The sequence below is a fragment of the Vigna umbellata genome, chromosome 4 (assembly GCF_029865625.1).
Source record: "Vigna umbellata cultivar VRB3 chromosome 4, Vumbellata_1.0, whole genome shotgun sequence".
Lineage (NCBI taxonomy): Eukaryota > Viridiplantae > Streptophyta > Magnoliopsida > Fabales > Fabaceae > Vigna > Vigna umbellata.
The window spans coordinates 14,730,159-14,757,481 of record NC_142168.1 but is presented as its reverse complement, the minus strand read 5'-3'; the positions used below and the strand labels follow the sequence as shown (position 1 = coordinate 14,757,481).

The 27,323-nt window shown below is 38.8% G+C and overlaps 2 protein-coding genes across 2 annotated transcripts; both read right to left on the bottom strand.

The window, feature by feature from the left end:
- Window positions 1-228: 228 nt before the first annotated feature.
- Window positions 229-1,887, bottom strand: LOC148199325 (uncharacterized). Its single transcript, XM_088113191.1, has one exon. The coding sequence runs from the start codon at window positions 1,885-1,887 to the stop codon at window positions 229-231; it is 1,659 nt and encodes a 552-aa protein (XP_087969317.1).
- Window positions 1,888-3,757: 1,870 nt separating this feature from the next.
- Window positions 3,758-5,416, bottom strand: LOC148199324 (uncharacterized). Its single transcript, XM_088113192.1, has one exon. It carries the CDS (start codon window positions 5,414-5,416, stop codon window positions 3,758-3,760), a length of 1,659 nt encoding a protein of 552 aa, XP_087969318.1.
- Window positions 5,417-27,323: the final 21,907 nt, after the last annotated feature.

The following is a 27,323-nucleotide window of genomic DNA, read 5'->3' as shown; positions in this document are numbered from 1 at the left end:
ACATGCACACATTTTTCTATTTCAATTGTTTTCCGTTTGAAAACTATATATGCTTTGTATATAAAAAAATTGTTCCATCTTCCTTGGAATAAAGATTAAATATTTAGAACAAAAACAATTTTTAAAACAAAAATTTCTCAAATATTGTTTTAAAGAAATTCTAAATTTTAAACAATAGGTACCCAACAATTTTGTATGGGTCCTTTGGGTTAGTTTGAAAATTTGAAATCATTTTACAACCCAAATAAATCTACCACTAGGAACACCATAATGCTTAATTTTACATTTGTTAGATGTATGACCCTTTTTCATACAATAAAAGCATGATACAATATTTGTGTTCCTATAAGTTGTTCCTTTTTCTACCCAAGTTCTAAGGGTTCTATAATTGTGTTTAATTCTAGGAACATACTTATTTTTAACAACCTTATTTTCATTATTTTTACTGCATTCTCCTAAGGTTGTTTCATCTAGTAGTTTCTTATAATTAACACAAGATGCACATTCATCACTACTAGTAAATTTACCTTTTTCATAAATTAAAACTTTATTTTTCAAAATTTTATTTTCTTCAAAAGTATTTTCAAAATTTAATTTCAAATTCTTATTTTCTTCAAGAATATTTTCAAAATCTGATTTCAAATTTTTATTTTCTTCAGAAATATTTTCAAAATTTATTTTTAAATTTTTGAAATCCTTTTTCAATTTCTTATGAGCAAGATCTAGTTTTTCAGATTCTACTATTAAAGCAGCATAAATTTCATGCAATTCATCTTCACTAATTTGACTAGAATTATCAGAATCGCTAGATGTACTTACTTGGCTTCCAGCGTCGTCGTTCACCACTAAACAGATGTTTGCTTCTTCATCTGAGTAGCTTGAATCTGAAATGGTCTCATTGTCGTCTTCCCATGCAATGTATGCCTTCTTTTTCTTGAAGAATCTTTTCTCCTTTTTGTCTTCACCCTTCTTTTGATCTGGGCAGTTTGCTTTGAGATGCCCCCTTTCTCCGCAACCATAGCATCGGTAATTTGAGGAAGATACTGGATTATCTTTCTTTTCGTATCTAAATTTTCCTTTACCTTTAGACTTCATGAACCTGTTGAGCCTTTTTATCATGAGTCTCAATTCTTCTTCTTCGTCTGAGTCTTCATCTTCCGATTTACCTTTGCTTCTTTCAACCTCAGATTTCAAGGCTAGACTCTTTTTCTTAGTTTTTGCTTTTGCTTCTTCTTCATCTAGTCTTCCGAGGTCAAGTTCATGTTCCCTCAACTTTCCAAAAAGTTCCGCCATAGTCATGGTGTTGAGATTTTGTGACTCAGAAATTGCAGTCACTTTTGGTTGCCAAGACCTGTCTAAAGATTTCAGAATTTTTATATTAAGCTCATCAGTATCGAAAGATTTACCTAGTCCAATGAGATGATTGACAATGTTGGTGAAGCGTTTTTGAACATCTACTATTGTTTCCCCTTGCTTCATCCTGAACATTTCGTATTCCTGGATTAAGGTATTCTTTCTAGCTCTCTTAACATCATCTGTACCTTCATGGGTTACTTTAAGTATTTCCCACATTTCTTGTGCAGTTTTACAAATAGAAATCCTGTAAAACTCATCAACAGTTAAAGCAGATGAAATAATATTACGAGCTTTTACATCATTACCAAATTTTTTCTTATCTTGAGCAGTCCATTGGTCACGGGGCTTTGGTTCCTGCATATTGTTAGTTGGAACAAAAGGACCAAATGCAACAGCATCCCAAATATCTATATCAATAGACTCCATAAAAATTTGCATTCTGACCTTCCAAAATGCGTAATTTTCACCTGTGAATAGTGGTGGTCTATTGATTGATGCACCCTCTGCAAATGTTTGATACGATCCCGCCATTTGAATGACTATCAAAGCAAGCTCTGATACCAATTGTCAGAAGCGGCTGCAGCGGAATGGTTAGCGTGGGATAACAAACCAAGAGGGTTTTTAATACAAACGTGTGCCTTTCAATTTCTACTCAATTAAACTTACTTAGCAATTAACAAACACAAATAACGCAAGAGTAAGGTTGAGAGAAATTTGCACAGATGATTTTATCCTGGTTCGGATCTTACCAATCCTACGTCCAGTCGCTTATCTCAAAACAAGATAAACAATTCACTAATCACAAAACAATTACAAACTACAATCACAAAGATACAATTTGTAAGAGTTTAGAAAACACCTCTCTTGATACCACAAGAGATGAAACTACACCTCCTTTGAGTCTTCACAAAGGATGAACACCTCCTCCGAATACTTCACGAAGGATGATTCTCTTCCGAACACCTCCTTAGACACACCAAGGATGAACCGGCTATTTCCTCTGTCACCGTAGCAGCACTTCACCAGCTCCACAGACAAGAGTTTCACAAGCCGAACAAGAACACACAAGTCTCAAGAATTTCTGAGTATTTGAGCACAAGGGAAGAGTTTCTGTGTCTCTAGATTCTTAACTTGAGAGGAAATGAGAGTCTATTTATAGACTCATCCAAAGGCTCTTCCATTTTTCGTTTTCAGCCTTTCACACTGTGTTAATCGATTAGCTACAGTGGTTAATCGATTAGCACCCCAACGGATAGTTCAACGGCTCTTAAAAACGACTAGTTTTTCAAACGGCTCCTGTGTTAATCGATTAACAGCCCTTGTTAATCGATTAACGTTAATCGATTAACACCCCTTGTTAATCGATTAACAGCTCAATGCAGTGCTTCTTCATTTGTCTCTGGAACAATCGATTTACACCCTGTGTTAATCGATTAACACTGCACAGATTTTGCTGTTTGGCTTATTTTTACATCTCTTTTGAATGCAAACATAAATCCACTCATAATCTAAGTCCTAGATACTAAACTATAATTATTACAAAAGCTTTCCATAGCAATACAAGTCTTCATAACATTTTGAGTCTTGATTTCTCTTGACTTGATTTGGACATCATCAAAACTTCATCTTCATCATTTTGCTAACAATCTCCCCCTTTTTGATGATGATCAAAACCTTCTTGATTTAAAGCTTTTGATAATAATCTGTATTTAAAATACAACTTAAGGAAGAAACAATTGTTAGTAAACTTAGAAATAAGTTTAAGACATTAAATATTTCTCCCCCTTTTTGATCATTATTAAAAAGTGATGTATAATTTCTCCCCCTAAATGTATTAGAAATTATACTCCCCCTCAATAAAAGCATGTATGTATAGAAATAATAAGAAAAGCAACATACATTTGATTGAATTTAAAGAGGCAAGCATACAAGGAAATATAAAGGGCATACACTAATAGAAACATAGAAATATAAAGTACCCCTTTAGATATCCCTCCAATTTTGTAATGAGAATCCTCTAGGTTGTTTTCATATTTTGTTTAGATCTTCATCTTGAGGATTGTCATCATTCTTCACTTCATTTGTTGTCTTCCACAAATCTTCATCATTGCCTGCATGTAATTCAAATGACTCAAGAGGTTTTGCCTCAAGGTCTACAATTTTATCAAAGACAACATGCACACATTTTTCTATTTCAATTGTTTTCCGTTTGAAAACTATATATGCTTTGTATATAAAAAAATTGTTCCATCTTCCTTGGAATAAAGATTAAATATTTAGAACAAAAACAATTTTTAAAACAAAAATTTCTCAAATATTGTTTTAAAGAAATTCTAAATTTTAAACAATAGGTACCCAACAATTTTGTATGGGTCCTTTGGGTTAGTTTGAAAATTTGAAATCATTTTACAACCCAAATAAATCTACCACTAGGAACACCATAATGCTTAATTTTACATTTGTTAGATGTATGACCCTTTTTCATACAATAAAAGCATGATACAATATTTGTGTTCCTATAAGTTGTTCCTTTTTCTACCCAAGTTCTAAGGGTTCTATAATTGTGTTTAATTCTAGGAACATACTTATTTTTAACAACCTTATTTTCATTATTTTTACTACATTCTCCTAAGGTTGTTTCATCTAGTAGTTTCTTATAATTAACACAAGATGCACATTCATCACTACTAGTAAATTTACCTTTTTCATAAATTAAAACTTTATTTTTCAAAATTTTATTTTCTTCAAAAGTATTTTCAAAATTTAATTTCAAATTCTTATTTTCTTCAAGAATATTTTCAAAATCTGATTTCAAATTTTTATTTTCTTCAGAAATATTTTCAAAATTTATTTTTAAATTTTTGAAATCCTTTTTCAATTTCTTATGAGCAAGATCTAGTTTTTCAGATTCTACTATTAAAGCAGCATAAATTTCATGCAATTCATCTTCACTAATTTGACTAGAATTATCAGAATCGCTAGATGTACTTACTTGGCTTCCAGCGTCGTCGTTCACCACTAAACAGATGTTTGCTTCTTCATCTGAGTAGCTTGAATCTGAAATGGTCTCATTGTCGTCTTCCCATGCAATGTATGCCTTCTTTTTCTTGAAGAATCTTTTCTCCTTTTTGTCTTCACCCTTCTTTTGATCTGGGCAGTTTGCTTTGAGATGCCCCCTTTCTCCGCAACCATAGCATCGGTAATTTGAGGAAGATACTGGATTATCTTTCTTTTCGTATCTAAATTTTCCTTTACCTTTAGACTTCATGAACCTGTTGAGCCTTTTTATCATGAGTCTCAATTCTTCTTCTTCGTCTGAGTCTTCATCTTCCGATTTACCTTTGCTTCTTTCAACCTCAGATTTCAAGGCTAGACTCTTTTTCTTAGTTTTTGCTTTTGCTTCTTCTTCATCTAGTCTTCCGAGGTCAAGTTCATGTTCCCTCAACTTTCCAAAAAGTTCCGCCATAGTCATGGTGTTGAGATTTTGTGACTCAGAAATTGCAGTCACTTTTGGTTGCCAAGACCTGTCTAAAGATTTCAGAATTTTTATATTAAGCTCATCAGTATCGAAAGATTTACCTAGTCCAATGAGATGATTGACAATGTTGGTGAAGCGTTTTTGAACATCTACTATTGTTTCCCCTTGCTTCATCCTGAACATTTCGTATTCCTGGATTAAGGTATTCTTTCTAGCTCTCTTAACATCATCTGTACCTTCATGGGTTACTTTAAGTATTTCCCACATTTCTTGTGCAGTTTTACAAATAGAAATCCTGTAAAACTCATCAACAGTTAAAGCAGATGAAATAATATTACGAGCTTTTACATCATTACCAAATTTTTTCTTATCTTGAGCAGTCCATTGGTCACGGGGCTTTGGTTCCTGCATATTGTTAGTTGGAACAAAAGGACCAAATGCAACAGCATCCCAAATATCTATATCAATAGACTCCATAAAAATTTGCATTCTGACCTTCCAAAATGCGTAATTTTCACCTGTGAATAGTGGTGGTCTATTGATTGATGCACCCTCTGCAAATGTTTGATACGATCCCGCCATTTGAATGACTATCAAAGCAAGCTCTGATACCAATTGTCAGAAGCGGCTGCAGCGGAATGGTTAGCGTGGGATAACAAACCAGGAGGGTTTTTAATACAAACGTGTGCCTTTCAATTTCTACTCAATTAAACTTACTTAGCAATTAACAAACACAAATAAAGCAAGAGTAAGGTTGAGAGAAATTTGCACAGATGATTTTATCCTGGTTCGGATCTTACCAATCCTACGTCCAGTCGCTTATCTCAAAACAAGATAAACAATTCACTAATCACAAAACAATTACAAACTACAATCACAAAGATACAATTTGTAAGAGTTTAGAAAACACCTCTCTTGATACCACAAGAGATGAAACTACACCTCCTTTGAGTCTTCACAAAGGATGAACACCTCCTCCGAATACTTCACGAAGGATGATTCTCTTCCGAACACCTCCTTAGACACACCAAGGATGAACCGGCTATTTCCTCTGTCACCGTAGCAGCACTTCACCAGCTCCACAGACAAGAGTTTCACAAGCCGAACAAGAACACACAAGTCTCAAGAATTTCTGAGTATTTGAGCACAAGGGAAGAGTTTCTGTGTCTCTAGATTCTTAACTTGAGAGGAAATGAGAGTCTATTTATAGACTCATCCAAAGGCTCTTCCATTTTTCGTTTTCAGCCTTTCACACTGTGTTAATCGATTAGCTACAGTGGTTAATCGATTAGCACCCCAACGGATAGTTCAACGACTCTTAAAAACGGCTAGTTTTTCAAACGGCTCCTGTGTTAATCGATTAACAGCCCTTGTTAATCGATTAACGTTAATCGATTAACACCCCTTGTTAATCGATTAACAGCTCAATGCAGTGCTTCTTCATTTGTCTCTGGAACAATCGATTTACACCCTGTGTTAATCGATTAACACTGCACAGATTTTGCTGTTTGGCTTATTTTTACATCTCTTTTGAATGCAAACATAAATCCACTCATAATCTAAGTCCTAGATACTAAACTATAATTATTACAAAAGCTTTCCATAGCAATACAAGTCTTCATAACATTTTGAGTCTTGATTTCTCTTGACTTGATTTGGACATCATCAAAACTTCATCTTCATCATTTTGCTAACAGAGAAAGTACTCAAACACTATGGAGTAAAACATAAGGTAGCTGCACCTTATCATCCGCAAACCAATGGACAAGCTGAGGTATCTAACAGGGAGATAAAACAGATCCTGGAAAAAACAGTGACTTCATCAAGAAAGGATTGGTCTCTCAAATTGGATGATGCTCTTTGGGCTTATAGGACAGCAATGAAGACGTCTATGGGATTATCACCATTCCAATTAGTCTATGGGAAAGCATGCCATTTGCCTGTAGAATTGGAGCATAAAGCATTATGGGCTTTGAAATTCTTGAATTTTGATCCTTATGAAACTAAATGCACACGCAGATGGCAGATTTTGGAGCTTGAAGAAATGCGATTACATGCATATGATTCATCCAAGGCTTACAAAGACAAAATTAAATTTTATCATGACAGAAAGTTGGTGAATAGAGTTTTCAATCTAGGACAACAGGTATTATTGTTCAATTCAAGATTGAAGATATTTCCTGGGAAGCTGAAGTCAAAATGGTCAGGACCATATGTGATAAAAGAAGTGCATCCGCATGGAGCAATTGAAATATTTAATCCAGTTGCTGCTGATCCACAAAAGAGTTGGGTGGTGAATGGTCAACGTCTCAAACCTTATCTAGGGGGAGAGGTGCAACAATTTTCCACAATGATGTTGTTGGTTGATCCTTGAAAGTTTGGGTCAGGCTCGTGACGTTAAACAAGCGCTCACTGGGAGGCAACCCAGAGTTTTGTAAGTATTTTCTGTTTTTAGATTAGGGCTGATGTACTTTATTTGAAACCTGGTTTGTTGTGATGGTTTGCTATTAACTGTGATTGTGTGATAAGTAATACTGAATGATGCTTATGATTAATTGATGTTGAGATGATGTGCACATTAAAATGCTTATACAGGTGATTCACAAGCTTTGTGAACAAATGCATGATATCATGATTGTGATTGTGAAATTAAGCAGGATGTGTATGTTAAATGTGAATGAGCTTATGTGTGAGATTTTGAGCTTCAGAGTTGTTATTGTTGAATGCTATTACTTTGAAAGCATGAATGGTTTTGCCCAGGTTTTCTATGATTGAATCAATTGCTTGTTTTGCATCACATGATCAAGGCCATTTGTTGAAAACCTTTTTATTGGACAAATTCATAAAATTAGCCCACTAAAAGAGAACACTTTGTGTTCTATCCTTTGAACCCTTAGCCTTGAACATACACTGAAACCTTTGATTGAAAAATCTTTACCTTGAGTTAAGTAGAAGATCTTGTGTGGTATTGTTAAATGTTCAAGTTTGGGGTTGTTGGGAAAAACATGAAAAGCATTGAGCTAAGAGTTAAAAAAGTAAGAATATGCAAAGAAAAAGAAAAGAAAAGAAAAAGAAGCAAAGCTCAATGCAAAGGCAAAAGAAAGTTGGGAAAGAATAAGATGATTGTGTTGTATAATTCTCTTAACTCAAGGATTTTGTGATCTAGAAAAACCAATTTTCTTGTTAGCTGATGGACAAATTTGTAAGCACCAAAATATGATGTCACAAACTTGTTTCACAATCGGCAAGTATGACCGAATCGTTCAAGTAATAAAACTTGGTAAGACCAAGTATCGTTCTTCCCAAAGGACTCACGGCCTAGTTTAGTTATGTGGTTTCTTGATTAACTAAGACTTACAAACGAAATAGTTGGGTTTAAAATGCAAGACAGAAAATAAACATGTATGCATGAATTTTGATCAATGGCAAAGACAAAAGATAAACACTTTCAATGGAATATATGAATGAATATGTTGTTGGGGGTCAATTTCATCTCATCCACTCTCATACATTTTAGGAATTCAACATTCAAATCATCATTGTTAATGCCACTCTCTAAAGTACCATTCTAGATGGCTTCTCCCTAATCAAATAGTTCATACAATTCCTAGCATTCCTAATGATTAGTTTATTTTGCGCAGGAGCTTAAAGGCAACCAATATAATATTGTCAGTATAATATTGGGAGAAATTCCCCGGATCTAGATTTCCCCGTACGTGTCCGTATCAACAAAACCAATAATCATGCATTAGAATGAGTTAAACAATGCAAGCATTGAGCAAAGAGGAAAAACCCTAACTAATGATGAAAGAAAGCATATGTCTTAATTCAAAGATGTACTCAACAAATCCATATATGAGAGCTTCAAGAGATTACTTTGACTCCCCAACAAACATACAAGGTTTAGTTCACCATATTCATGGTGAACCTAGATGAATTACAATGAAAGTATGAAAGAATAAACCCAATAAAGGTGAAGAGGTAGCCTGAGCATCCAAGATCCTCCTTCAAAGGGGTGAAAGAGAGAGTGTTTGCCTCGTTTCTGCCAAAGATGCCTAACTATAGGACGTGCAAGCCCTTATATACTAATCTAGAGTTACAAAAGATTACAAAAGTCCAAGCCCAAAAAGTGCCGCTCAGCGGTATTTACCGCTCAGCGGTGATTGCGCGTCTTCTTTCTTCCCCTCAGCGGCCATTTTGCCCCTCAGCGGTTCCAACGTCACCTCTTGAGTGCCGCTCAGCGGTAGTTTGCCGCTGAGCGGTGCCTTCGACTTCTCCTTTTTGCACTCTTTCTTGTCTTTTCTAATGTCCTCTCTCTTATTCTTCACTTCTTTCACCAAATTCACCTCAAAACCTGCACAAAAACACTTAAATCAAGCATAAACCTGTCCAGCTCTCTTATTTTTGAAAATATAAACAAAAGGCATGATTTCAAGCTAGTTTCTAAGTCTAAAGGTTGCTTTTAGTATCAACTTTAAGCATGAAAATAACAGTTTTTCAACTGTTATCATTAGCCCAGCCACATTATAAGCCATAGAAAAGTCCTTGTGATGATGCATGCTTGTGAATGTTTTTTGATTGTGGTAAAATGAAAGGCAAAGCTAATTCATGTAACATTGTGATAGTAGAGTAAATGAGTGATCATCTCTTATACACTTGAGTGTGAGTGAAACACTTGACTTAGTGAGGAAATATCACATGCACACATGAACATCCATGCTTAATTGATTGATCATTCATGAAAATAGCATTTGTTGGAATTTAAATGACTTTGTGAACACTAAAGCATGTGCACATCTTGATTGAACTCTTGGTCATAAGTTTGAGTGAAGTTTTTGCTTATCTTGAAAAGAAGATTTTTGAATAAAGTGAATCATCATATGAATTGGTTTAAAGATAGAGTTACATCTTATTTGCTTGAGGACAAGCAAAGTTCTAAGTTTGGGGTTATGATAACAGTTGAAAAACTGTTATTTTCATGATTAAAATTGACACTAAAAGCAACCTTCACACTTAGAAATTAGCTTGAAATCATGTTTTTCTTTATATTTTTAGAAATAAGAGAGCTGGACAGGTTTATGCTTGATTTCAGTGTTTTTGTGCAGGTTTTAAGGTGAATTTGGTAAAAGAAGTGAAGAAGGAGAGAGATGAAATCAGAAAAGACAATAAAAAGTGCAAAAGGAGAAGCCGAAGTCACCGCTCAGCGGCAGTTTACCGCTGAGCGGCACTCAGGAGTTTGCGGGAGGTTCGCTGAGGGGCAAAATGGCCGCTGAGGGGAGAAAACAAGTCACGCACTCACCGCTGAGCGGTATTTTACCGCTGAGCGGTACTCTGGAAGTCACGGGAGATCCGCTGAGGGGCAAAATGGCCGCTGAGGGGAGAAAACAAGTCACGCAATCACCGCTGAGCGGCACTTAAATGGGCTTGGACTTGACTTTTTGTAATTTACGAATGATACATAAGCTTTAGGGTTTCCTAGGGTTAGGCATCTTTGGCAGAAACGAAGCAAACACTCTCTCTTCCACCCCTTGGGGTAGATTGGGAGATGGTGACAGCTCTCCTCTTCTCTTTCACGGGTTTTTCTATCTCTTTCATTCTTTCATTATTGTTCATCTAGGTTCACCATGAATATGGTGAACTAAACTCTGTATGTTTGTTGGGGAATCAATGTAATCTTGTGAAACTCTCATATATGGAATATGTTTTTACATCTTTTAATTAAGACTTATGCTTTCTTTTCATCATTAGTTAGGGTTTTTCCTCTTTGCTTAATGCTTGCATTGTTTAACTCATTCGATGCATGATTATTGGTTTTGTCGATACGGGCACGTACGGGGAAGTCTAGATCCGGGGAATTTCTCCCAATATGATATTGGTTGTCGTTAAGCTCCTGCACTTATGAACTGATCATTAGGAATGCTAGGAATTGTATGAACTCGTGATTAGGGAGAAGCCTTCTAGAAAGGTACTTTAGAGAGTGGCATTAACAATGATGATTTGAATGTTGAATTCCTAAAATATATGAGAGTGGATAAGATGAAATTGACCCCCAACAACATATTCATACATTAATATCATTGAAAGTGTTTATCTTTTGCTTTTTGCCATTGATCAAAACTTCATGCATACATGTTTATTTTCTGTCTTGCATATTAAACTCCAAATATTTCCTCTGTAAGTCTTAGCTAATCAAGAAACCACATAACTAAACTAGGCCGTGAGTCCTTTGGGAAGAACGATACTTGGTCTTACCAAGTTTATTACTTGAACGATTCGGTCATACTTGCCGATTGAAAAACAAGTTTGTGACATCATATTTTGGTGTTCATAAATTTGTCCATCACATATCCGTAAATAAGTGGAACTGTAGACGTTCGTTGTGGAGGGGGCCGGACGTCTATAATATTATAGACGTCGGGGCCCATCCAATGGACGTTTAAGAGGCTGGAACAATTACCTCTTCAGCTTCGTTGATCATAAATAAAATAAAATAAAATAAAATAAAATAAAATAAAATAAAACAAAAACAGAAAAAATTAAACCAGAAAAATAAAACAAAAATTCAAAATTAAAGTCAAAGATAATCAATAATCACACAAATTAACCAGTTAAACCACGAGTCCCCGGCAACGGCGCCAAAAACTTGATGACAAATTTATGAACACTGAAAAACGGCGCCACAAAATTGTTGAACAATCGGCAAGTGTGACCGAATCGTTTCAAGTAATAAACTCGGTAAGACCAAGTATCGTTTTCCCAAAGGACTCACGGCCTAGTTTAGTTATGTGATTCGTTGATTATTTAAGACTTAAGAACGAAATAAGTGGAGTTTAATATGCAAAACAGAAAATAAACATGTATGCATGAATTTGATCAATGGCTAAAACAAAATACAAACACTTCAATGGAATATATGGATGAGTATGTTGTTGGGGTTATCAATTTCATCTTATCCACTCTCATATAATTTAGGAATTCAACATTCTTTTCATCATTGTTAATGCCACTCTCTAAATTACCTTGCAAGAAGGCCTATCCCTAATTACGAGTTCATACGATTCCTAACATTCCTAATAATTAGTTCTTTTAGTGCAGGAGCTTAACGGCAACCAATATACTATTGGGAGAAATTCCCCGGATCTAGACTTCCCCGTACGTTCCCGTATCGACAAAATCAATAATCATGCATTGAATGAGTTAAACAAAGAAAGCATTGAGCAAAGAGGAAAAACCCTAACTAATGATGAAAGAAAGCATAGGTCTTAAATATAAGATGTAACAAATTCCATATATGAGAGTTTCACAAGACTACATTGATTCCCCAACAACAATACAAGGTTTAGTTCACCATATTCATGGTGAAACTAGATGAATAATAATGAAAGAATGAAAGATAAAACCCTAGAAAGGTGAAGAGGTAGCCTAAGCATCCAAGATCCTCCTTCAAAGGGGTGGAAGAGAGAGTGTTTGCTTCGTTTCTGCCAAAGATACAAACCCTAGGACGTCCTAAAGCTTATATACTATTCTAAAATTACAGAAAATTAGGCACAAGCCCAAAATAGTGCCGCTCAACGGTAAGTGCGTGAGTTGTTTTCTTCCCCTCAGCGGCCAAATCACCCCTCAGCGGATCCAACGTGACTACTTGAGTGCCGCTCAGTGATGACAAATTTATGAACACCGAAAAACGGCGCCACAAACTTGTTGAACAATCGACAAGTGTGACCGAATCGTTTCAAGTAATAAACTCGGTGAGACCAAGTATCGTTCTCCCAAAGGACTCACGGCCTAGTTTAGTTATGTGATTCGTTGATTATTTAAGACTTAAGAACGAAATAAGTGGACTTTAATATGCAAAACAGAAAATAAACATGTATGCATGAATTTGATCAATGGCTAAAACAAAATACAAACACTTCAATGGAATATATGGATGAGTATGTTGTTGGGGTTATCAATTTCATCTTATCCACTCTCATATAATTTAGGAATTCAACATTCTTTTCATCATTGTTAATGCCACTCTCTAAATTACCTTGCAAGAAGGCCTATCCCTAATTACGAGTTCATACGATTCCTAGCATTCCTAATAATTAGTTCTTTTAGTGCAGGAGCTTAACGGCAACCAATATACTATTGGGAGAAATTCCCCGGATCTAGACTTCCCCGTACGTTCCCGTATCGAAAAAATCAATAATCATGCATTGAATGAGTTAAACAAAGCAAGCATTGAGCAAAGAGGAAAAACCCTAACTAATGATGAAAGAAAGCATAGGTCTTAAATATAAGATGTAAAAACAAATTCCGTATATGAGAGTTTCACAAGACTACATTGATTCCCCAACAACAATACAAGGTTTAGTTCACCATATTCATGGTGAATCTAGATGAATAATAATGAAAGAATGAACGATAAAACCCTAGAAAGGTGTAGAGGTAGCCTGAGCATCCAAGATCCTCCTTCAAAGGGGTGGAAGAGAGAGTGTTTGCTTCGTTTTCGCCAAAGATACAAACCCTAGGACGTCCTAAAGCTTATATACTATTCTAAAATTACAGAAAATTTAGGCCCAAGCCCATAAGTGTGCCGCTCAGTGGTAAAGTACCGCTCAGCGATAAGTGCGTGAGTTGGTTTCTTCCCCTCAGCGGCCATTTTGCCCCTCAGCGGATCCCCCGTGAGCTTCTGAGTGCCGCTCAGCGGTAAACTGCCGTTGAGCGGTAGTTGCGGCTTTTCCTTTTGCACTTTTTGATGTCTTTTCTGATTTCATCTCTCTCCTTCTTCACTTCTTTCACCAAATTCACCTTAAAACCTGCACAAAAACACTGAAATCAAGCATAAACCTGTCCAGCTCTCTTATTTCTGAAAATATGAATAAAAACATGATTTCAAGCTAGTTTCTAAGTGTTAAAGGTTGCTTTTAGTATTAATTTCAAGCATGAAAATAACAGTTTTTCAACTGTTATCACAACCCCAAACTTAGAACTTTGCTTGTCCTCAAGAAAACAAGATGTAACTTAATCTTCTACCAATTCATATGATGGTTCACTCATTCAAAAATTTCTTTTCAAGATAAGCAAAGACTTCAATCAAACTTTTGACCAAGATTTCAATCAAGATGTGCACATGCTTTAGTGTTCACAAAGTCAGTTAATATCAAACAAATGCTATTTTTCATGAATGATCAATCAATTAAGCATGGATGTTCATGTGCTCATGGAATACTTCCTCACCAGGTAAAGTGTTTCACTCACACACAAGTGTATAAGAGGTAATCACTCATTCACTCCACTACGACAATGTCACATGAATCAACTTTGCCTTTCATTTAACCACAATCAAAACATTTACAAGCATGCATCATCACAAGGACTTTTCAATGGCTTATAACGTTGCTAGGCTAATCAAGAAAATTGGTTTTTCTGGATCACAAAATCCTTGAGTTAAGAGAATAATAACAACACAATTATTCTTATTTTTCCCAACTTGTCTTTACATTGAGCTTTGCTTTTTCTTTTCTTTTCTTTCTCTTTTTCTTTTCTTTTCAGATTCTTATTCTTAACTTTTAGCTCAATGCTTTTCCTTTTCCTTTTTCATGCTTTCCCAACAACCCCAAACTTGAACATTTAACAATACCACAAAAGATTTTCTACTTAACTCAAGGTAAAGCTTTTCAACAAGGGTTTTCAATTTATGTTCAAGGCTAAGGGTTCAAAGGATAGAACACAAAGTGTTCTCTTTTAGTGGGCTAACTTCATGAATTTGGCCAATAAAAAGGGTTCCAACAAACGGCCTTGATCATATGATGCAAAACAAGCAATTGATTCAATCATAGAAAACCTGGGCAAAAGCATTCATGCTTTCAAAGTAATAGCATTCAATCAATAAAAACTCTAGAGCTCAAAACCTCACAAATAGGCTCATTCACATTTGACATACACATTCTGCTTAACCTCACAATCACAATCATAATATCCTGCATTTGTTCACAAAGCTTGTGAATCACCTGTATAAGCATTTAATGTGCACATCTATCTCAACATCAATCAGTCAATAATCATCATCAAGCATTACTTATCACACAATCACAGTCAATAGCAAACCATCATAACAAACCAGGTTTCCAATAGAGTACATCAACCTTAATCTAAAACAAAAGTAAATAAGTTCAGAACACTTAAACCAACAAAAGCATAAGTTCATGATAGCATTCATCAGTAAATGCTATCTCAACTCCTCATCAATCTGAGCTGTCCTCTGTATCTTCCTCTTCTTCCTCATCTTCATCATCTTCAAATGCATCATCATCATCAACTTCATCTTCTTCCATCTCCCTAACTGAAGCTTCAGCTGCTTCAGCTCCTCCTCCTTGCACCGGCTCCTCTGGCCAAGCTACCACATTATGGAATTCCTCCATAGTCCACCTGTGAGCTGGAGGTGTATCCTACATCCCCACAATCATCTCAGCAGTAGCCACCTGCCCTCTATGAATGGACTGTAACTGAGCACCTATAAGAGACATGTACATGTCCCTCATCTGGAACGGTTCTGCTTCATGTGTCTCAGCAGATGTCTGGCTCTGTGCTTGCCCTCTCTCTCTGCGAGCACGGCGTGGTGGAACTGGCTGAGCTGCCTCCTCACCTCCACAGTACTGTCTGTAATAGGCCTCATCAATGACTTTTCTTGGCCTTTCAAATGGTGGAGTAGAAGTGTCCACCCCAGCTATCTTGCAAAGGTGAGTGATTAAGGAGGGATGTCCTAGGGGTGCTTTGTTATTTGAGGTATTGGCACACGCACTAATCTCATCAGCTGTCACCTGCCCAATATTAACATTTAAGTTCCTGATAGCACAGTAGATGAAGAGTGCCCTGCTGAAAGTAATATCTGACACATGTGAACATGGCTGAATGTTGGCATGAGAAAATGCCATCCAATACTTTGCAAGAGGAGTCAGATCAGTCCTCCTAATGTTTACTACTGAACCAGATCTATTCCTTTGGAAGTGTCCTCCAAGTATACATAGTACTCTCTCTACACCCTCAAAATCAGCCCCTTCCTCCATGCAAAGAGCAAACTGGCACTGCTCACCAGCCCACACAGTATCCAGGAAGTTATTAATAGAATCAGGATCATACCTGATAGCATGGCCTCTAACATAGCCCAGATAATTTTCAGCTGGATAATCACCAATCTTCTTTGCATTGGTGTAGAATTCTTTTACCACAGCTATGTTGGCAGGTGCAGCATATGTGGCTAGCTTTCCCCAGTCATTCCCTAACAATTGCTCTCCAAATTGAGGAGCAAAATTAGGTATCATTCCAACTTTTCTCTCCATAAAGAGTCTCCTGTCTTGCACCACCTTGAAGTGCTTCTCATGTTTCCGAGAGAGAAACCTACTAGAATGGGGCTGTTCTGGTTCCTTTTCCTTTCTCTTGGTTGCCATGGTTTTCAATCTTTTTCCTGAAGAGGATGCCATTCCTGCAATCAAACACAGATACAAAACCACAGAACATGATGTTAATCATTAGTAAAACACAGAATACAACTCCTTTCGAAGCTAAACCACCGCTGAGGGTCAGAATTACCCCTCAGCGCCACTAGTGCCACATTCGAGAACACAAATTTTCAAAAATTTCAGGTCTGGCAGAGTGCCGCTCAGCGGCAATTTACCCCTAAGCGGTAACTCTGCAGAGTTTTGAAAAACCTCTTTTTAAGCTGTCCTAACTCCACCCAAATGCAATTTTCAGTTTTCCAAATCAAAATCATGCAGTTTAATCGGTTCAAACATCAATTATATCATCAAATCATGCATAGAAATCAAAACCCCTAAATATTCATGCTTTGACAATCACATTCAAAATCAAGAACCCTAGAATGAACAAAATGCTTTTACTTACTTGGGTGGAGATACTAGATGCAATGAGAATGCTTCCAAGCTAAGATGCTCTCTTCCAACCCCAAACTTAGATGAAACACTAGTGAGAAAGTGAGTGGAAGAGAAATTTTTCAAAAGAGAAGAGGTAAAAGATATGGAGAACCTTGGAAAAGGTATGTGGGAGTGTTTGTGCAGAGAAGAGCCTGAAAGTGAGAGCATTTGCGCAGCTTAGGGTATAAAAATACCCTAATGGGCTCGGGTCTCGCTAAGGGGAAACTAAAGCCCACTTTGCGATAGTACCGCTCAGCGGTAACTTGCCACTCAGCGGCACTTTCGTGAAGTGCTCTTCTCCTTCTTTTCTTAACCTACGTGCCTCCTAAACATGCCCCTCACTGGTTCCCTGCAATTCAATTCTCAGGTTACATGCACAACCCTATTATACTACTACAATGAAACAAACAAAAACAATCAATCAACTGGGTTGCCTCCCAGGTAGCGCTTGTTTAACGTCACGAGCCTGACCCAAAAACCACCAACACCCATCAGTAGGTGTTACAATCTTACCAACACCCATCAGTAGGTGTTACAAACTTACCAACACCCATCAGTAGGTGCAAAATTTTCTCACCAACACCCATCAGTAGGTGTTACAAACTTAGTATCCTTCAGTAGATACTTAACCACCTAGCATCCTTCAGTAGATGCTATATCCAACAAAGTATTTACACAAATAATGTCCACAAATTAAAAGTTACAAAACAAAATCAAAAGTTTTTAAATCACTGGGTTGCCTCCCAGCAAGCGCTCTTTTAACGTCATTAGCTTGACCCAGTAAAGTTCAAATTCCTTCTTCATAGTTGATGTTCTTGTCCCACCAACTCATCAGTTGTTTCCTGTGTACTGCTTTGATTTTTCTAGAATGTGGAGACTCTATCTCTATCATCTCCTTCTCTTTATAGCCTTTCACAACCCACAACTTGTTTTTGATTCTCACAGGTGTACCAAGTTGGGGTCTTCCTTTATTCTAGTCATTAGGAACTTTTCCTCCTCTTCCAATCTGTTCTACTTTATGCACCTGAAACAACAAACAATGGTTACCTGTAACCTTTGGCTTTTCATCTTTATGGCTAGTCATGTGTGGATCTTGAAATGCAGCTTTATAACTAGCTTCTTCCTCCTATATTTGCGTCTCATCTTTAAAGACATCTACAACAACTCTCTCCTCTCGGTCCTGGAGCACCACTATACCTTCGTTTACATCAATGATAGCTTTGGCCGTTTTCATAAACGGTCTTCCAAGAATGATAGGTATCTTTTCTGTCTCCATCTTCATCACCACAAAGTCTGCCAAGAACTGAAGTTTTCCAACACAAACTATGATGTCCTCTGCAATCCCACATGGTTCCTTTGAAGATCCATCGGCCATTACTAAATTAACCTTTACAGGTTTCATATTAACATCGCCGATTTGCTCCAGTAAAGAGTAAGGTATCAAGTTAACACTTGAACCTAAATCAAGAAGAGCTTTTTTAATCCTTTTCTTCCCTATGGTACAAGGGATAGAAAAGCCTCCTGGATCTGGTTCTTTTGGAGGGAATGGCTCCTTTTTAACAGTTTTACACTTCTTTGCCTCATCATCTCTACGTCTTTTCTTTGTAGAGACGTCTTCATCAGATTTAGTGTAAACCGTAATTTGTTGTAGAATCTGCTCCCAAGGTGCATCATTATCCACCATCTTGAATAATTCTGTGAAATCCAGTTGTTTCTCTTGATGTATTGGAAAAGGAGAAGTACTTTTGCTCTCTGTTTCTCTTTTCTCTTCTGTTTCTCCTTTGTCTAACTCAACTATCTCATTTTTAGCACTCTCTACTACCTTGCATTCTTCTCTGGGGTTAACCTCAGTATTAGCCCCAAAATTTCTATTTGGCCTTTCTTCCACCTGCTTGGTGATCTGCCCCATCTGAATCTCCAAATTCTTGATAGCAGCTTCAGTGCTCTTTTGGGTAGACTCAGTTTTCTGTATGAAATTATTAAGAGTGTCTTCCATCCTCATGGACCTTTCATTAAGCATAGAAATCTGCTGCCATAAGGTGGGTTGCTGCTGCTGCTTATTAAATTGACCAGCTTTCCCAGTTTGCCCTTGACCAATGCTTGGGTGTGGTTTCCACCCTTGATTGTAGTTCCCTTGACGGTATTGATTGGTCATGTAATTCACATCCTCCACGGCTTCTGCTGGAAAGGCACATTGACCATTGATATGGTCGCCTCCACATAATTCACACAACTGAGATTGTACCTGTGCAGCAGTTTTCAACTCTTTAGGCAATTGTGCAAGTGTTTTAGTAAGAGTCTCCAGCTGTTGAGTTAGAATTTTATCTTGTGCTAGCAAGGCATGTGTCTGTAATTGTAGAACTCCTTTCTGTTGCATAGGAGCTCCTCTTTCACTGTTGAGCTCATTATCACTAGTAGCCATATTTTCAATAATTTCTGTTGCTTCCTCTGGAGTTTTCCATTTAATGTTTCCTCCTGCTGAGGCATCAAGCATCATCTTGGTTTATGAACCAAGACCTCCAAGGAAGGTAAGGACTACTTCCACTTTATTGAATCCATGCGTGGGTGTTTTTCGTAGCAAGCTTTTGTATCTATCCCATGCATGACCCAGTGATTCTTCCATGCCCTGCCTGAATGAAGAAATCTCTTGCTTGCCTTTGTTCAGCTTTGATTGTGGGAAGTATTTATTTAGAAACTTGGTTACCACTGCTTCCCACTCTGTGAAACTTCCCTCTGGAAAAGAATTTAACCAAAGCTTAGCATTGCCTCCTACTGAGAAAGGAAACAAGCTAAGTTTGATCGCTTCATCTGGCACCCCATTGATTTTCACTGTGTTGTAGATCTCATTAAATGTAGTGAGGTGCTCATATGGGCTTTCATGAGATAACCCATTGAATTGATTGCTCTTCACCAATTGGATCAATGCTGGTTTGACCTCCATGTTAGCTGCATTGACTCTAGGTCTAGCTATACTGTTAAAGTGCTGAGGTCCAGCTGTATTGGTGTAATCAGCAAGAGTTCTTCTAATATTATTGTTCTCCATATTTTCTATGCTATGGTCAGAACCTTGTGGTGATGGTTGCAACAGAGTTTCTGGAGGAGGGAAAAGTTCTCTAGATGTTCGGATTCTTCTCCTCCGTCTACTCTCGTCTAAACCTTCAAGAAGAGGTTCTGCAGTTATCTTGCTCCTAGTTCGAATTGTCTTCTGCATACACAAGAACACAAAACCCTAGAATATTTGGTTAGCACAAAAAGATATAGGAGAAGATATAAGATTCAGAGAATAAAATAAAATAAGATAAAATAAAATAAAATAAAATAAAATAAAATAAAATAAAATAAAACAAAAACAGACTAAATAAAACCAGAAAAATAAAACAAAAATTCAAAATTAAAGTCAAAGATAATCAATAATCACACAAATTAACCAGTTAAACCACGAGTCCCCGGCAACGGCGCCAAAAACTTGATGACAAATTTATGAACACTGAAAAACGGCGCCACAAAATTGTTGAACAATCGGCAAGTGTGACCGAATCGTTTCAAGTAATAAACTCGGTAAGACCAAGTATCGTTCTCCCAAAGGACTCACGACCTAGTTTATTTATGTGATTCGTTGATTATTTAAGACTTAAGAACGAAATAAGTGGAGTTTAATATGCAAAACAGAAAATAAACATGTATGCATGAATTTGATGAATGGCTAAAACAAAATACAAACACTTCAATGGAATATATGGATGAGTATGTTGTTGGGGTTATCAATTTCATCTTATCCACTCTCATATAATTTAGGAATTCAACATTCTTTTCATCATTGTTAATGCCACTCTCTAAATTACCTTGCAAGAAGGCCTATCCCTAATTACGAGTTCATACGATTCCTAGCATTCCTAATAATTAGTTCTTTTAGTGCAGGAGCTTAACGGCAACCAATATACTATTGGGAGAAATTCCCCGGATCTAGACTTCCCCGTACGTTCCCGTATCGACAAAATCAATAATCATGCATTGAATGAGTTAAACAAAGCAAGCATTGAGCAAAGAGGAAAAACCCTAACTAATGATGAAAGAAACATAGGTCTTAAATATAAGATGTAAAAATAAATTCCATATATGAGAGTTTCACAAGACTACATTGATTCCCCAACAACAATACAAGGTTTAGTTCACCATCTTCATGGTGAAACTAGATGAATAATAATGAAAGAATGAAAGATAAAACCCTAGAAAGGTGAAGAGGTAGCCTGAGCATCCAAGATCCTCCTTCAAAGGGGTGGAAGAGAGAGTGTTTGCTTCGTTTCTGCCAAAGATACAAACCCTAGGACGTCCTAAATCTTATATAGTATTCTAAAATTACAGAAAATTTAGGCCCAAGCCCATAAGTGTGCCGCTCAGCGGTAAGTGCGTGAGTTGGTTTCTTCCCCTCAGCTGCCATTTTGCCCCTCAGCGGATCCCCCGTGAGCTTCTGAGTGCCGCTCAGCGGCCATTTAATACTTGCGGCTTCTCCTTTTGCACTTTTTGATGTCTTTTCTGATTACATCTCTCTCCTTCTTCACTTCTTTCACCAAATTCACCTTAAAACCTGCACAAAAACACTGAAATCAAGCATAAACCTGTCCAGCTCTCTTATTTATGAAAATATGAATAAAAGCATGATTTCAAGCTAGTTTCTAAGTGTTAAAGGTTGCTTTTAGTATTAATTTCAAGCCTGAAAATAACAGTTTTTCAACTGTTATCACTCAGCGGTAAACTGCCGCTGAGCGGCAGTTGCAGCTTCTCCTTTTACACTTTTTGATGTCTTTTCTGATTCCATCTCTATCCTTCTTCACTTCTTTCACCAAAATCACCTTAAAACCTGCACAAAAACATTGAAATCAAGCATAAACCTGTCCAACTCTCTTATTCCTAAAAACATAACCAAAAGCATGATTTCAAGATAGTGTCTAAGTGTTAAAGGTTGCTTTTAGTATCAATTTTAAGCATGAAAATAACAGTTTTTCAACTGTTATCATCAACTTCGTCCACTTCGTCAACTTCGTCACTTCGTCCACTTCCTTCACTTCCTCCACATCGTCAACTTCGTCAACTTCGTCAACTTCCTCCACTTCGTCCACTTCGTCAACTTCGTCCACTTCGTCTACTCCATCCGCATCGTCCAGTTCGTCCACTTCGTCATTTTCATCCACTTCGTCCACTTCGTCAACTTCGTCCACTTCGTCAACTTCGTCCACTTCGTCCATTTCGTCCACTTCGTCCTTTTCGTCCTCTTTGTCCACTACGACAACTTCGTTAAGTTCGACCACTTCGGCCACTTCGTCCTCCTCGTCCACTATGTCAACTTCGTCAACTTCATCAACTGGTCAACTTCGTCAACTTCGTCCACTTCGTCCACTTCGTCAACTTCGTCCACTACGTCCACTTCGTCGACTTCGTCCATTTCGTCAACTTCGTCCACTGCGTCGAGTTGGTCCACTTCGTTAACTTCGTCCAGTTCCTCCACTTCCTCCTCTTCGTCCACTTTGTCCACTTCGTCCACTTCGTCCACTTCGTCCACTTCGTCCACTTCGTGCACTTCGTCCCCTTCGTCCACTTCGTTAACTTCGTCCACTACCTCCACTTTGTCCAGTTTGTCCACTTTGTCAACTCCGTCCACTTCGTCGACTTCGTCAACTTCGTCAACTTCGTCAACTTCGTCCACTTCGTCCATTTCGTCCACTACGTCCACTGCGTCCATTTCGTCAACTTCCTCCACTTCGTCAGGTTCGTCATCTTCGTCAACTTTGTCCTCTTCGTCAACTTCGTCCACTTCGTCATCTTCGTCACTTCGTCCACTTCCTCCACTGCATCCACTTCGTTGAGTTCATGCACTTCGTCAACTTCATCCACTTCGTGAACTTCGTCAACTTCGTCCACTTCGTGAACTTCGTCAACTTCGTCAACTTCTTCCACCTCGTCAACTTCATCCACTTCGTCCATTTCGTCCACTTCGTCCATTTCGTCCAATTAGTCCACTTCATCCACTTTGTCCACATCGTCAACTTCGTCCACTTCGTCCACTACGTCCACTTCGTCCACTTCGTCAACTTCGTCCAGTTCGTCCACTTCGTCAACTTCGCCAACTTTGTCAACTTCGACCACTACGTCCATTCTGTCCACTTCGTCCACTTCGTCTCCACTTCCTCCACTTCCTCTACTTCGTCCAATTCGTCAACTTCGTCCACTTCGTCAATTTCGTCCACTTCGTCAACTTCCTCCACTTCGTCCACTTCCTCCACTTCCTCCACTTCGTCAACTTCGTCATCTTCATCAACATCGTCTACTTCGTCAACTTCGTCCACTCTATCCACTTCGTCGACTTCGTTATTTTTTTCCACTTCGTCCACTTCGTCAATTTCGTCAACTTCGTCAGTGATGATGACAAATTTATGAACACCGAAAAACGGCGCCACAAACTTGTTTAACAATCGGCAAGTGTGACCGAATCGTATCAAGTAATAAAACTAGGTAAGACCAAGTATCGTTTTCCCAAAGGACTCACGGCCTAGTTAGCTATATGATTTGTTTATTATTTAAGACTTAAGAACAAATTGATTGTAGGTTTAAATGCAAGAGACAGTAATTAAATATGTATGCATGAATTTGATGAATGGACAAGAGAAAAACAAACACTTTAATGAATTAGATGGATGAGTATGTTGTTGGGGTCATCAATTTCATCTTATCCACTCTCATATATTTTTAGGAATTCATCATTCTTTTCATCAATGCTAATGCCACTCTCTAAATCACCTTGCAAGAAGGCCTATCCTTAATTACGTGTTCATACAATTCCTAGCATTCCTAGTAATTAGTTCTAAAGTGCAGGAGCTTAAAGGCAACCAATATGCTATTGGGAGAAATTCCCCGGATCTAGATTTCCTCGTACGTTCCCGTATCGGCAAAATCAATAATCATGGCAATGAATGAGTTAAACAAAGCAAGCAATAAGCAAAGAGGAAAAACCCTAACTAAAGATGAAAGAAAGCATATATCTTAATATAAGACGTTAAAACACAAATTCCATATATGAGAGTTTCACAAGACTACATTGATTCCCCAACAACAATACAAGGTTTAGTTCACCATATTCATGGTGAAACTAGATGAACAATAATGAATGAAAGAAAGATAGAACCCTAGAGAGATGAGGAGGTAGCCTGAGCATCCAAGAACTTCCTTTAAGGGGTGAAAAAGAGAGTGTTTGCTTCGTCTCAGCCAAAGATACAAACCCTAGGACGTGCAAGTCCTTAAATAGGGCATAAAAATAACATAAAACAAGTCGAAGCCCATAAAAACAAAAGAAAATTGGTCCAAGCCCACTTAGAATGGCGCTCAACGGTATTTTACCGCTGAGCGGTAATACCGCATGATCCGTTTTGCCCCCAACTGCTGTTTTTGCCCCTCAGCGGTGATTTTGGCACCTGAAAAGTGCCGCTCAGCGGAACCTTTTCTGTATTTTGGTTGACTTTTCAGCATTCTGGTTGACTGATTGACTTTTCTGGTTGACTGGTTGACTTTTCTGGTTGACAGGTTGACTTTTCTGGTTTCTGGTTGACTTTTCAGCACTCCAATCATTCGGTACTTCAATTCTTCTTTCAAATCATTCAATTAGCCTACAAAATCCAGGGAATCTTGCACAAAACCATTAAATTCACTTTCAATTTTAAGCATAAAAATAACGGTTTTTCAACCGTTATCAGTCAACTTCGTCCATTTCGTCCACTTTGTCAAATTCGTCCAATTCGTCCAGTTCGTCCACTTCGTCCTCTTCGTCCACTTCGTCCACTAAGTCAACTTCGTCAACTTCGTCCACTTCATCCTCTTCGTCCACTTCATTCACTACGTCAACTTCGTCAACTTGTCAACATCGTCAACTTCGTCCACTTCGTCCACTACATCCACTTCATCCACTTCGTCCACTTCGTCCACTTCGTCAACTTCGTCCACTTCGTCCACTTCGTCAACTTCGTCCAGTTTGTCCTTTTCGTCCACTTCGTCAACTTCATCAATTTCGTGCACTTCCTCCACTGCGTCCACCTCGTCCACTTCGTCCACTTCGTCAACTTCGTCCAGTTTGTCCACTTCGTCCACTTCGCCAACTTCCTGAATTTCGTCCACTTCCTCCACTTCCTCCACTTCCTCCACTTCGTCCACTTAGTCCACTGCGTCCACTTCGTCCACTTCGCCCAGTTCGTCAACTTCGTCCACTTCATCAACTTCGTCAACTTCGTCCACTTCGTCCACTTCGTCCACTTCGTCCACTTCGTCCACTTCGTCAACTTCCTCCACTTCGTCAACTTCGTCCCCTTCCTCCACTTCGTCAACTTCGTCATCGTCGTCAACTTCGTCAACTTCGTCACTTCGTCAACTTCGTCACTTCGTCCACTTCCTCCACTTACTCCACTTCCTCCACTTCGTCAACTTCGTCAACTTCGTCCACTTCGTCAACTTCGTCGACAGCGTCCAGTTGGTCCACTTCGTTAACTTCGTCACTTCGTCCACTTCGTCAACTTTCGTCAACTTCGTCGACTGCGTCCAGCTGGTGCACTTCGTTAACTTTGTCCACTTCGTGCACTTCGTCAAATTCGTCAACTTCGTCCACTTCGTCCACTTCGTCCACTTCCTCCACTTCCTCCACTTCGTCAAGTTCGTCCACTTCCTCCAATTCCTCCACTTCGTCAACTTCGTCATCGTCGTCAACTTCGTCACTTCGTCAACATCGTCACTTCGTCCACTTCCTCCACTTACTCCACTTCCTCCACTTCGTCAACTTCGTCAACTTTGTCCACTTCGTCCATTTCGTCAACTTCGTCCACTTCGTCCACTGCATCCACTTCGTCCAGTTGTGCACTTCGTCCACTACGTCCACTTCGTCCACTTCGTCAACTTCGTCAACTTAGTCAACTTCCTGCACTTCGTCCATTTCGTCCACTTCATCCAATTCGTCAACTTTGTCCACTTCGTCAATTTCGTCCAATTCGTCAACTTCCTCCCCTTCGTCAACTTCCTCCACTTCGTCAACTTTCTCCACTTCGTCAATTTCGTCCACTTCGTCAACTTCCTCCCCTTCGTCCACTTCCTCCACTTCGTCAACTTCGTCATCTTCGTCAACTTCTTCCTCTTTCTCAACTTTGTCCAGTTCGTCATCTACGTCACTTCATCCACTTCGTCAACTTCGTCCACTTCGTCCACTTCGTCAGCTTCGTCCACTTCTCCCACTTCGTCAACTTTGTCCTTTTCGTCCACTTCGTCCACTTCCTCAACTTAGTCAACTTCGTACACTTCCTCCTCTTCCTCCACTTCCTCCACTTCGTCCACTTCGTCCAATTCGTCAACTTCGTCCACTTCCTCCACTTCGTCCACTTCGTCCACTTCCTCCACTTGCTCCACTTCGTCCACTGCGTCCAGTTGGTCCACTTCGTTAACTTCGTCCAGTTCCTCAACTTCCTCCACTTCGTCAACTTCGTCCACTTCGTCCACTGCATCCACTTCGTCCACTTTGTCAACTACGTCCACTTCGTCAACTTCGTCCACTTCGTCCATTTCGTCCATTTCGTCCACTTCATCAACTTCGTCATCGTCGTCCACTTCGTCAACTTCGTCACTTCCTCCACTTCCTCCACTTACTCCACTTCCTCCACTTCGTCAACTTTGTCCATTTCGTCAACTTCGTCGACTGCGTCCAGTTGGTCCACTTCGTTAACTTCGTCCACTTCGTCCAGTTCCTGCACTTTCTTCACTTCGTCAACTTTGTGCACTTCGTCCATTTCGTCAACTTCGTCCACTTCGTCAACTTCGTCATCGTCGTCCACTTCGTCACTTCGTCCAGTTCGTCCACTTACTCCACTTCCTCCACTTTGTCAACTTCGTCAACTTCGTCCATTTCGTCCACTTCGTCGACTGCGTCCAGTTGGTCCACTTCGTTAACTTCGTCCACTTCGTCCAGTTCCTGCACTTCCTCCACTTCGTCAACTTTGTCCACTTCGTCCATTTCGTCAACTTCGTCCACTTCGTCCACTGCATCCACTTCGTCCAGTTGTGCACTTCGTCAACTACGTCCACTTCCTCCACTTCCTCCACTTCGTCAACTTCGTCCACTTCGCCCACTTCGTCCAATTCGTCAACTTCGTCCATTTCGCCAATTTCGTCCACTTCGTCAACTTCCTCCACTTCCTCCACTTCCTCCACTTCGTCAACTTCGTCGTCTTCGTCAACTTCTTCCTCTTTGTCAACTTCGTCTAGTTCGTCATCTTCGTCAATTCGTCCACTTCGTCCACTTCGTCCACTTCGTTCTCTTCGTCAGCTTCGTCCACTTCGTCCACTTCGTCTACTTCGTCAACTTCTCCCACTTCGTCAACTTCGTCCTTTTCGTCCACTTCCTCAACTTCGTCAACTTCGTCCACTTCCTTCTCTTCCTCCACTTCGTCCACTTTGTCCACTTCGTCCAATTCGTCCACTTCGTCCACTTCGTCCACTTCGTCCACTTCGCCCACTTCGCCCACTTCGTCCACTTCGTCCACTTCGTCCAC

Excerpts from the sequence above, each read along its gene's own strand:
- LOC148199325 (XM_088113191.1), bottom strand. The coding sequence starts at position 1,887 with ATGGCGGGATCGTATCAAACATTTGCAGAGGGTGCATCAATCAATAGA.
- LOC148199324 (XM_088113192.1), bottom strand. The coding sequence starts at position 5,416 with ATGGCGGGATCGTATCAAACATTTGCAGAGGGTGCATCAATCAATAGA.